This window comes from Taudactylus pleione, unplaced genomic scaffold (assembly GCF_031769625.1).
Source record: "Taudactylus pleione unplaced genomic scaffold, aTauple2 ptg000333l, whole genome shotgun sequence".
NCBI lineage: Eukaryota > Metazoa > Chordata > Amphibia > Anura > Myobatrachidae > Taudactylus > Taudactylus pleione.
The window spans coordinates 6,122,807-6,136,155 of NW_028284734.1; the positions used below are offsets into that span (position 1 = coordinate 6,122,807).

Here is a 13,349-nt window from a genome sequence, read left to right on the forward strand (position 1 = left end):
ATGAGGGTACAAAAAAGAAGGGTTAGGGGGTAAATAGGACAGGGGAACAGAACTCACCGTTCCCCTGTCGGGATTCGAACCATCGGGATGCCGCTGTCAGTGTACTGACAACTGGCATCTCCTCCATCGGTATTTCATACCAATTCTGCTGTTAGTGGGCATAAGGAAAGTACTGGAGATTTTTAAATGGTATCAAATGGCTCATTTATGCATTTTTTTTTTTTAAACTTAGAAAAAATTATAAAAAGCAAACTTTTTCCGTTTAATCTCAAATGACTTCAGCGAAAGATGCAAAAAAGTAGGAAAAATAAGTAATTTTGTGTTAATTTGAGGACTCTTTAGCTTAAAAGAAAATATATAATAAAAAATTATAAAAAAAAACAATTATTTTTCATTTAAAAAAAAATACTGTAATAACATTTGGGGTGCCTAAACTAACAATAAAGTTTATTTGGGGGTAATTTGAGGCAATTAAAAAAAAAAAAAAACACCCAAAAATGACATGTAATTATTGGGCCAGTTAAGCTAATTGAACATTTTGAAATACCTAATTAGTCATTAGAGAGGCTGTCCAAGGGGTTCTGCACTTTGCCCCGACATTTTTATCTTAAAAAAAAAAAAAAAAAAGATTTTTTTTCCACTATCTCACACCCTCAGGGTGGTGTGCACAAAAAAGACGTGATTTTCCTCTGAAAAAAAAAAAGTCTGGAATTGCAACTGCCCTTTGCAGTGTGAGTTTGCCGTGAAAACGGCTCGCACAAGCCGACTCGCACCTAATTGGATTGGTTGTTGCTAGCACCACAATCCCTTAAACCTGCTGCTGAGTTTCCTGATTTCTTAGATACAGCCTACACTATATGTCTGTGAACGACGTTGTTCACAGACATATAGCTGGTACACACCCACCAACATTACAACGATATATCGGCCAGTGTGTAGTACTACCCAGCATATGTCTTGACTACTTGCTATTTACTGATAACCGTTCTGCTTTTTGAATCACTGTCTCCATCTATTCTTTGTGTACAAGCAATGCTAATTTATGCAGCTATTTCAGCCCCGTTACCTGTACAACCCATTCTGCTACTCCAGTCCTGTCACCTGCACAGCATATTTATAACAAACATTGGCAGAAGGTTCAGTTACCTCAGCCCGATTACCTGCAGTTTAGTACAACTGTTGCCAGTATCCCCAGTTACTTCAGTCCTGTACATGTGACATATCATGGGTACCAGTGCCACATTAGCCCTATTACCTGTGATTCTTGTCCTCTTTTCTGTCTGGTTTCTGTGTTCTTTTAATATCTTATCTGGCATCCAGCTTAAGTAGCTGGAGGTCAGCTAAATACTCTACATTAGAGTACGGACCAGAGTGTATTCAACATCTTTTATACATGTGACCGTTTGCAGTGCTGTACCTGTTTATCTTTATCCTGCAAATAACGTCTTCCAATTTCATCCCAGCTTCTGCCTGTACTCCCCATTGACTGACCCAATAACATGTGTACAGTATTTAGTGGAAAAAACAAATAACATTGATAAAAACAAAAGAAAAAAAAACAATAACTGCCCCACCACCAAAAAAAAGGGAAACCAGATCTGGTAACCTAGTCTGGTACTGGCAAAATCGAGGGGACAAAATGCGCTAGTGCTGGTATCAAATTGTTAATACCAGCACTAGACTATGCCAGCCAGGGCTGCTGGCAGTGTGGAAGGGAAACTGGCAGCGTGGGGTCCCCCTGCTATAGTGCCAAACAGCTCTAGGCAGGTCAACACAGGGCTTCATTTCCTTAGGGTTTAAGACAAAAAAATTAAAATGCCAGCCCACGCTCCCTCCCTGGATCCAGAGCCATAATGAGGAATGGCACCGTAGCATTCACATGGGTTGCATTGGTAGTAATTACACCCAGAATTGCAGGCCTATGTTATAGTGAGCTGTAGGTCATGTGGGAATGGGGTCTAATGTAAGCTATCTTTTTTCACTACTACATGGTATAAACCACTAATACAGCTGCATAATGCTCACTAATTCTATTTATGAACTGACATAAATATACTGTTTTTACTCCTTCCTCAGTCTTGTACACACGTGAGTGCAAAACACCATCAGGCAAATCCGGCTTCCTCTGTGATGATCGAACCACATGCATTGGGGCATCAACATTGTGTGACGGGAAGGTCGACTGTAGCAACGGAGAGGATGAATCTAGAGGATACTGTGGTTAGTATTAAATATTTGTAACATTTTTAAATATTTCCTGAACACAGTAGACACATAAGACCTACAAGTTATTATAAGGACCACTGTTGCACAAAACATGGCACATAGCACAACTGACAAAACGGTTATGCTTTCTTGTGGCCAGTCTGAACATGACTACTCCATAAGTGCAGTGATAACCTTGCTATGGGCACATTACATGAAGTAGTCACTAATTTTCTAATCATCTCTCTGTACTGTATATAAACTAAAGCCCCCAGTTTAAGGGTCTACCTGTTCATTCAGGCAAATCTATTGAACCACTGGATGGATTTTGATGGGGTTTTCACTTTTCTATACAACATTGGTTGAGGAAGGTTTAGGTATATGAACCATTCATCTGTGACAAAAGGGAGCAGAACAGTCACGATTTTAGTGAACCAAGTCACAGAAAAAATCTTGCAGCAAGCTACTTTATAGGATCTGGCCAGGGTGCTGAAACAACAAGAGCAGTTGAAATTGAGACAGTGAGGCTTGGAATGAAGCAAGTCACAGAAAAAACTCTTGTGCTGTGTGAGTGACTGACTGCTGCTGCAGGGCCGAGGGCTGTGCTCTGATTGGCTCTTACTGTCTCAGAGAACCAATCAGAGATAGCAATGTGCCCTGTGCAGCCTAGAAAAGGGAGGGAGTCAGGGACTGAACAGTGTCACATCTGAGGCAGAGAGTGAGAGACAGCCTCCAACGTACCTATGAAGATGTCCTGATGCAGACACAGTAGCCAGGAAGGAACCAGTAATTAAAAAAAAATAAAAACACCGTTGAATGATTTTCATTAGATGGTGGGAAACATCGGACCGCTACCATCAAATGGTAAAAACACTACCATCAGAACAAAAACATTGGCCGCGATTCAATTGAATGCAATGTTGAATAGCCCCAGGAGGGAGCTCCTGGGAGCTATTCAATTCAGCGCACTAAGTCGTAAAATGCCGGTTCTCGCGACTTAAATTGGGTGTTTAGTCATGAGAACCTGCATTATCTTACTAAAGTACCGGGCGTGCGGCTGTTATGCCACGCTAAGCCGGAAAACAGCCGCGCAGCTGGCACTTTTGTTGGATTTCTCCTCGCATCCCAGGAGGGTGCGAGAAGAAATCTTTTAGCCCGACCAAATATCGCTTTAAATTGAATAGCTTCAGGAGCTCCCTCCCGGCCCTATTCAACATGGCATTGAATCGCCCAATTGATAGTTAATAACCATCGGATTCCAATGTCCATCCCTACGCTGAAACTGCAGCCAGACTTCAGCCACCACTCCTCCATTGTGAAGTGCTCCCTCTTCAGCGTGATGTTCCCGCTCAGCCACACGCCCTTGCTGAAAGGCGGCACCTCTCATGGAACTCAGAGCTGTTCTAGGACAGGGTAACCACGGTGAGGAAGCTCAACAGGAACTGCAAATTGACCCTTGCAGACATATAATGATCTATGGCATGCCATAAGGTTAGGAAAGTCCTGGACTGATTCCAAATACATGATAGTGAATTCAGTTTAATAATGCAGTGACTGTCAAAGCCTCCAGATTTCATTGAATCCAGCATCTGTTGGTGGCATGCAATGAGCTCTTTTGATTAGAGATCCATCTAAATTGTAACTCGCTAGTATCTCCCTGTTGCACTTTTATCTCCTTATGAAGTCCATCCCCAGATTTATTCAGGCAGCTCTGAGGTCAAATACTAAAAAAAAAGTGTTACTACATAGATGTTCATGATAAACTGAATTACCTGAGTTGTATTTAGAAATGTAACTAATAACTATTTGTTTTTAATCAAAACAGGTAATTTACCTAATAGCCTTCCAGAAGGCTTGGTATACAAGTGTGCAAACAGCCGATTGTGGACATACACTGACAAACTATGCGACAACAGGAATGACTGTGGGGACTGCTCTGATGAATCCGGTATAGTCTATGTACAAAATATGACATTGTACAGAATAAGGTTCATAGTTCAACTGGAAATTCTGCCCAATCATGTTCACTGGGCACCTGTCCACTAAACAGTCATGATGCGTACCCACTCGATGGCCTTTAGAAGCACCCCCTTAAAATCTTTTTGCTCCTAGTTTTGCGGGTTGGTTGATAAACCTGATAATATAGGAACAGTAAAAGAACATCACATGAAAGTTCATTCTGCTTCCACATTAGGACAACCCACTACACAAACCTTTCTGTTTCTGCTTCATTCATTACTTGGATAAATCATGAGTGTCGAGGGAAATTTGGACTGTATTCAATTATGTGTTTATTTTGTTTTACTTTTTTATTACATGGGTTTGCGCATGTTTTCCCATTGAAGTGCACAGTTCATCCCAATCAGGATTTTGGTACTTACCGATAAATCCCTTTCTCCGATTCCACAGGGGACACTGGAGTTCAAGACAGTGGGGTATAGACGGTGGTAGAGTAGAGCCTGGCACCTTAAATAATTTAGAAGTGTGACTGGCTCCTCCCCCTCTATGCCCCATCAGCCCCAGTTTAAGAACTGAGCCCGAGAAGAGACGGAGGACAACAGGAAAACGAGGAGAAGGAGAAGACCACAGAACGGAACAAGACCGACTGAAGGAGAACAGAGGAAACCACTGCAGGGAATCATGCAGTCACACAACCATAGAAGGAACGAAACAACTGGCAGGTATGCAGCGCTGGGCGGGCGTCCAGTGTCCCCTGTGGAATCGGAGAAAGGGATTTATCGGTAAGTACCAAAATCCTGTTTTCTCCTTCATCCACTAGGGGACACTGGAGTTCAAGACAGTGGGGACGTCCCAAAGCCAACCTCCTGGGTGGGAAGCGCTGAGAACATGCCAACCCTTTGGCCAACCGAACAGGGACCGCCAAGAACCAGAGGTTCAACGGAAAGGCAAGAGCTGAGGATCAAATGTCGTGTGCCAGGAGACAATCAGAACTCCCTGCAGAACAGACACAGAAATACCACAACTTACAGCATAAATAGAATGGAATAAGCGGCTAGCGAGAAAACACCCTCAGGTGAGAAGCATCCTAACGCTGTAAGCTCAGCTGAAAACAGACCAAGCCGGACTGTTGGGAGCAGAGAACTCCAACCCGAATCCATATGAGAAGGGCAGTAACCCGAGAACAAAACTCGAGAAAACCGTACCAGATTCAGAAACAGAAAGCTGCAACAGTCGCAGATAGCAGAATACCAGCACTGTTGGACATAGTCATAAAGATACAAGTAGAACGATACCAATCTACAGAAACAGAGCTGATCCTGTCCACAGACTCCTAACAGAGTATGCAGAGAGGTAAAAGACAAGGCCGAACAGTCACCATAAACCATTCTGGAAGTCCAACAACTACAAAGTTGTAAACCAGCGGAAGGGAGAGACCATAGAAGACTCCAACGAGTGGAGATCACACTGGGAATGAGGCCGAGGCAGCTTGAGAGGATTGAGATTACAATACCTGTCAGAGGGTCAGACAGCAGAACAACCCATTCTGAAAACAGAGTAGAAAACAGCGACTGAACACCTGCAGTCGAAAAGCAAATCACAGCCACAAACTTCAAAACAACAGACAACTTCCAACATGATGGAAGTGCGTAGGCAGTACCAACCGCTGGCCTGAACATAGGGTGAACAACCAGGATACCCTAGTAGTTATAGAGCACGGATGCAACAGCCACGCAGGAAGCTACCAATATAGGGAAGCATTCCATACCACAAGGCTAGAGCACTAGGACAACCCTGAAGGTACCAGTCAGGTACCCGTCAATGTGATGAAAACATCCACAGAGACTGAACAGGAAATCCACCAGGCCCCCTGCGTAGGACATATTGACTGTCACACTTTAATGTAAAGATGTGCACTAGACCCTCAAAGCGCTTCAGTCCATAATCCCAACAGATCTAGTAGAAGAGTGTCACTAATCTCAATGTTGAAACTATGCACCAGGGAAGCTCTAAAGTGTAGAGCCAACTGATTAAAAAAGCAGATGGCTGCTAGGACCGCAGCTAGGGTGCATAAGGGAGAAAGCGGCTATGCAATGACAGGTTGAGCATTAGTGGGGTAAGCCCGCTTACCTGTGAGCGGCCAAAAGCCCTCTGGACGCTATGTAGAATGTCACTGACCTCTTTCATCTCACAGCAACCTGCCCCGTCAGGTATAGGGAATAGCTTCAGTGGGCTAAGACCCAATGCTCTACAGCACGGACTTCAGTCTGGAGATGTTGCAGTAGAAAACACTGTATAAACTAGCAAAATGTTAGTGGAGGCAGGAAGGTCGTTCAACAGGACTCTATACCTGAGCTTGTTATATTAGGGATGTGTATCCATATAGACATTATACCTATACCACAAAACGGTCTACTAGTTTAAGTATCAGTACATTAACACTTATAATGGAGAAGTGTGTATTACGCCCATCAATCTAATAAAATCCAGGCCTGACCCTGCCTATATCGGCGGGGGCCCTAGGCCTTCATGTAATTTAACAAATGAATCCCTGATTACAGAATAGAACCTGGATTCTCTATGTACAGATAGAATGTACCTAGGGGCCCTTTAGAGACTCATGTTATTGAGATATGTGACAAGACAATAATATGGAGTACCGGAATCTATACTGAGAAGGGTACCTGTACATAGACAGAGTGCATTAGTTATCCCAAGAAAGGAAGGGACATATCTGTAGTGATAACCAATAGGGTTAAAAACCAGGTTTTGCCAATTATTAGAAATTATGCATACAAGTAATGGGAATATATCAGTATATATACACCCGTACATATAGATAAACATAGTTGCATAAGAAGGCCATCTCTTTGAAAGAAAGAGTAGTGCCAACATAGCAAGTTAACTTGTCAGACTCCGGCATCGGGAGATCAGCATGCTATATTTATATATATGTCCTGCTATATCCTGCATTCTCAGTGTCTTATAAGTTTGCTACCAAGTGCAAAGTTAAAATAATCATAGATCACCCTAAAGGGGGGCGCCATAGATAGGGACTAACAAGAAGGAACTATAACCCCAGAAGGATGGAAGTACATATCTTTATATACAAGAAGGCCCCAGTAATGTATAGGGTTCATAATATAAGCAATGTCTATCACTATGTAAGCTGCAGAACATGACTCTAGTCTACAGAGCCACCATTTAATATATATATATATATATATATATATACACACACATACACATAGATAAGCTGACAGCTTTGGTAATCGCAGGCGGCTTCCCATCCGTGGAAATATAGGTACGTACACACATCCACATACAAATCCTTAGGGAGAGATGGTGTAAAGCGGAGTTATTGTACCAACTACTGGATGAGGAGAGTCCAGACTGCAATTGCAGAATCCTTCTTTTAAATAAGCTAAGTACCAGACATAAAACTGATAACAGATCCTACCTCTGCCTTATAAGGATAAGAAGCGATATATATATCTCCACATATGCATACCTACATAGTAGTACATAGATTAGTAGGTGCGATATTTAAAATTAGAACATGAGCAATACACGTATATGTTCTATAGCAGGGCTTAGTATAAATACATGTGGCTTACCTCAACGCAGGGAGACTGCTCAAGTGTTGCGTGTAGCCATCAGCCTGCTACGGTGTAATGGGCAGGATATTTTATCAGTGTGCTGTTCCAGACTGGTATCGAACCTGGGACCCTTCTGTTACTGGAGTGCTCGCCTTAATCAGTTGAGCTATATATGTGTGCAGAAGAGTAACAATCCACAAACTTAAGGGATTACTGTCCCCAAAAAGTGAGCTGTATTCTAACAGAGCCTCCCCAACATATTAAAAGGGAGACCTGTTCCTTGGGAAAAACCACAGCGCAATCCCCCAATCTAAACAGGGGATAAAGGCCTGCTGTTGTTATTAACACAGCTAAAGAAGTGGCCGTCCCGGCCTCTAATGCTGGGCCACAGGGATGGTAAGCCCAATATGGGATTCTCGTTCCTGAGAATGGATGATTCGGGAGGACCTGACCCAAGGCCTGCCCCCTCAGCCAACGCTGGGTTGAGACCCAACCCAATGGAGAGTTCTCCTCACCCACAGATATCGTTTCAATATTTTTGTATATGTGCTGCCAAAGCGTGCACTGGAACATTGTCAACCTTGCACAGTGTGCTAATTAACCTCTCTGGAATAAGGCTTGTCCATAGACCACCCGATTAGCAGAGTAGAAAAAAGGTATACACTATATATATCTATCTATATCTATATATATATCTATATATATATCTATATATCTATACATATACATACACACACACACACATATATATATACATACATCCCTATATGGGATTACATATACATCTACATACACACACACACACACAACACGTACATTGTAGGCGCTGGGACACGGGGAGCGATCTGCAGAAGTGACAGAGATGACTCTTACACTGCGCTAGGGTAAAGTTATACCGCGCTGTGTGCGCAAAATGTCCATGCTAGCCTGGAGGAGTCCCGGCTAACATAAGCTGTCCCCTCAACAGAACCGCATAAAGCGGAGTCATAGTGCACCTGCTAAGCGCAAGTTTGAGGGAGGGGCAGCAAAAGGCTAGACATATCCATCAGAGCAGCAGGTGTTAGGGCAATGAGCTATACTGCTGTGGAGGGCGCCGAAGCGGCTTAAACACAAGAGCCCCGAAGTAGCTAGCGCCGGAGCTTATACATTAAAGCACCGCCTCAGCAGACTAACAGCTACGCTGTTATAAAACACACACAAGCACAGGGAGAATATACAAACTCCACACAGGGCCATAGTGGGAAACAAACCCATGACCTCAGTGCTGTGAGGCGGCAATGCTAACCATTATACAGTCTGTGCTGCCCTGTTAAATATATACAGGCTGCCTCAGTGCGACTGGCGCTGTACCTACAGTGAGAGCTACAGCGCTTTTCGTAAGTGATAGCGCAGTCAGCCGTCTGTCACTTACCTGACCTACAGTTAACGGAGCTTCAATACACATCTCCCCCTTGTGGGGGGAGGGGCAGGAGACCCGGACTCAGCCGGCGGCGGGACCCTTTTCTTCCCCGAGCAGGAGTGAGTCAGTGCTGTGCTACACAACGGACCCTCTTAATAAAAGGGGGAGTTGTTTATATTGTAAGCTGTCCCCTCTCCTTAAGAGGGAAGCGCGCTCCCTTGCCGGCGCTGGTCCGCGCTGCATACTCTTAAAAGAACACCTCTCCTGCTAAGCAGGAGAGGAGAGCCTCAGCTGATGTCCACTGCTCCAGTGAAATGACTCAGCGCTGTGCTTGCCGGCTATTACTGCTGCGGAGCAATAAGGGGGAGAACCCTTACAAATGGCGCCGCTGTTGCAGGACGCGCCATAAGTGTTTGTTTAGGGCGGGTCTCGACGCCGGGTCCGTGCGCTGATTAAGACAGCGGGACTTAGTAGCCACAGCAGCCCCCCATGTGTGAGGAGGGCAAGCGCGATCGGCGCTGCTAACGAGCTCTCCTATGCAGCAGCGCCGACAGCCGCGTGGTGCCCACAGCGCGGCAGTGAGGAGGAAACCCGACTAAAATAGGCGCCGCTAGATTGCATGACGCGCCTCCAGCAGCCCCAGCGACGACCGGGGCTGTAATTTGCGCCCTCGCTGGTGACCCCCTTGTATCCGAAGTCGGGGAGAGGGTGGTGCGGGGCAGGGGAAAGTCGGGCCCTCCTAACAGTGACAGTGTCACTGAGCCCAGCTATACTTCCACTGCTCCTGCTAATCAGGAGCAGTGGTCATACTTACAGCTGTTGCGGCCGGGAAGCTGGGCTGAGGGGGCGGAGAGGAACCCGGACACATGCCGGTGTCAGCAGTGGCGGGTCTTCTCGGGGTCCGATGACTCCTTTGTGTGTGCCCCCTCCTCAGGGTCACCGGACACAGGCTGCAGTAGCCGTGTGGTGCCCTTCCCGGCGGCTCCCACGTAGCAGGCAGACTGCCACAGCAAGCAGCCTGCCTGTCCTCAGCTGTAACTGTTATAAAAATTAAAAAATATGAAAAAGGCTGGAGACAGCCTGATGTGCGACCGGCTCTCTCGGGCACATTCTAAAAACTGGGGCTGATGGGGCATAGAGGGGGAGGAGCCAGTCACACTTCTAAATTATTTAAGGTGCCAGGCTCTACTCTACCACCGTCTATACCCCACTGTCTTGAACTCCAGTGTCCCCTAGTGGATGAAGGAGAAATTATAATAAAGAAACAAGACCCAGTATCCGGTATATTTGAGTTGGTGAATAAAATAATGCTGTTCACCTTACTGTAAATATGAATTCTCCTGCCCTTAATTGAAATTACTCCCCCCCCACCTCTCCCCCCCAAAACTAAATAAAATTTAAATCCAGTTTTCCAGATGAAAAATATGTACATCATAAGATAACTGGCACTTGGCAATATGCCTTTCAACTGGCTGATGCAAGCCTCTGTACTCCTAATATATAAACATCTTGGCCTCCATACCATACCCATGCTTTTAATCACAAAACCCAGTCTACCTGTACAAACTAGGGGTGTGTGACATCACCAAAGAGCATCTGTGCTGTTCTATCCCACGTTTGCAGCTCCTTTAATGATCAGGCAAAAGTCTGGCATTGTCAGAGTACAGTAAGGCAATGAGCATTTTGTAGCTGTAATCCGATAGATCTATTGATTTTAGCAGCTGGTAAAAATATAACTCTAATTTATTATTTCCTTCACGTTACCTACTAATACTCTCTTTAGCCTTTATATACTGTAGCCATTGAACTCCTTTGTGTCCTCTGTTTTGCATATAATTTACAATCGATACCAGATTGCCATATAACAGAAGTAGCAAATTGTACCCATCTGTTGTATGTCCCTTGGGATTACAGGTATACATGAGTAACATGACACACTTGCTTGTAAAAGTAAACTCAGTGTGATGTGCTTTTTAGTTTATGTTCACAGAAATCATTTTAACATAAGAAATATGCATCAACGCATTCAAAGCTGATGTTCCAAGTGATTTCAGACACTAGTCCTTAGCACCGAAGTGATTACTCTGTGCAGCTGGTCATGTTTCTGATCGGCTACATGTTGTTCTATTCCCACCCACTTCACAACTGAGAACATCCAGACCAGCAGGAGATAATGACTGTGGACAAGGAGAGGTTTTGCAAATAGGACAGATTCTAGCTTTTATTTTACAGAATGTACTAGATAAAGGATGGCTAGAATCAGGTTGCTATTGGCAAATTCTCCATTTGTCCTCTTTAGAAGGTTTGATACATTAAAGTGTTCGGACTCTAGTTGCATCTTAATTATCCACTGGGTTGAGGAATTAACTCCAAGGGCTAATAACTGTCAGTTTAAAGAATATGTCACTGGGTTATGTATTAAGTATTGAATCTGTACTTGAATGTGATTGCTTCAGCTGTGACAAGCTTTTGGTGTTAGACATTTATTTGCAATTTACTGTTGCAGTTTGCAATTTATTCTACGCCACCTGCAGCTATGTACAGTATTTGCTCATATTTGACAGTACATTTATAGCATAATTATTTTCCTATACAGACAAAATAGTACAAGAGACTTATTTCTGAAGTGACCACAGTTTTTCACTTGCATATTCATTTATTCCCAGCCACACGCTGCCCTCCATGTACAGGGTGGAGATGTAACACGGTGCACTTTGCAGACTGTGACTGCATCCCAAAGAGCCGCTGCCATGATAACATCCAGGACTGCAATGACTGGAGTGATGAACTATCCTGCTGATGAGACAACATACCATAGCATGACATGGAAATGCTATTTTTGAAAAAAAAAAAAGTCCATACACAAACTTCACTAGAACAGGACTTCCTACAGTTCATCTCTATCGCTTATATACAGTATATTTACCATTGGAAGAAAAAAAAAAAAAAAGATCTCAACTTCAACTCAACAAAGCACTATTTTTTTTATCAATTTCAATGTGTACATTGGCCTCTGTATTTCTTCATAAGGTGGAAGCGGCTTCACTCAAAATATCTTTTTACGTTGACCGGCATTGTGTTTAATACTATATTAATTTGTAATGTTTTTTTGTCTTTCGGAATGCTTTTATTTGTAATGGACCATTATGAGAACTTGTCTATTTCAAGTAGTTTCTAGCACCTGTTGTCATGTATTGCAGAGTCCATGTAGCTATGGAAGGAGGGTCCTTTGTAGTTATATAAGTAGCTTTACAGGTAATTCCATCCACATCATTGAAGTATGCGGAAAGAATCTGCATCACCCAGGCAGCTACTGGATTTTCCTTGGTATATGAGAAAGAAACCAGCTAAAACACAAAACCATACAGTCAGCAGCAGGGCAGATTGTGCAGCTACTGTGTAACTGATCTCCTAATTCTTTCTGATCATTGTCATGAATTATGCTGATTATTAATATATGCAGATAAGGCCACAGTAGTATATATTTGTAATTTGTGGTACAGTGGCCTGTCCCAGATTTAGGGGAAAATTGTATCAAAGCTTGAAGAGAGAAAGTACCAACCAAACAGCTTGTCATTTTTTTTTTTTTTTAAACTTTGGCCCAGATTTATCAACGAGTGATATTCTTGTTATCACTCATTACTAATCTTAAATGGTGCTCCAACCAAACCGCTTGTCGTGTTGGAAAAATTAGTTAGGAGCTGATTGGTTAGTACTTTCTTTCTCCAAGCTTTGATAAATCTTGCCCTTAATGTCTTTTTATATAATTTTTATCCTTCTGCCAATTTTATTTGTTGGCATTGCCAGATACTATTTTATTTATTTTTATCCTCTATATTTATTAATTAGGCATCTTGGTAATTTATGAGGTTTGCCAGGAGTAATTTAGCTGTATACTGTGAGGGTATATTTGCTTACGCTTATAAAAGATACATTAAAAATGTTGCCGCTGCTACAATAATAAAAAGCTACCATTAGGACTGTTGGGCATAATATATATTTTTTTTCTAATTCAGATTTTCAAAAGATTCAGTAGTACATAACAAAAAAAAACATACACATGGTAGGGGAAGGGAACATAAGCAAATATATTAGTACATAGCAAAATATAATCTATTTCATGGATGGTGCTGTACATAATTTAAGCAGGTTCTTTTTTATGTCCAGTGCTCTATATATTCCGCACT

General features: G+C 43.1%; 1 protein-coding gene across 1 annotated transcript in view; it reads left to right on the forward strand.

Annotated features, from left to right (window-relative positions):
• Positions 1–11,962, forward strand: part of LOC148509002 (low-density lipoprotein receptor class A domain-containing protein 1-like) — a 36,702-nt gene extending 24,740 nt beyond the window's left edge. The window contains exons 5-7 of the mRNA XM_088443758.1: positions 2,077–2,220; positions 4,031–4,153; positions 11,829–11,962. Of these exons, the coding sequence (XP_088299884.1) occupies positions 2,077–2,220; positions 4,031–4,153; positions 11,829–11,962 (401 nt within the window). The remainder of the gene's footprint in view (positions 1–2,076; positions 2,221–4,030; positions 4,154–11,828) is intronic.
• The last annotated feature ends 1,387 nt before the right edge of the window (positions 11,963–13,349 follow it).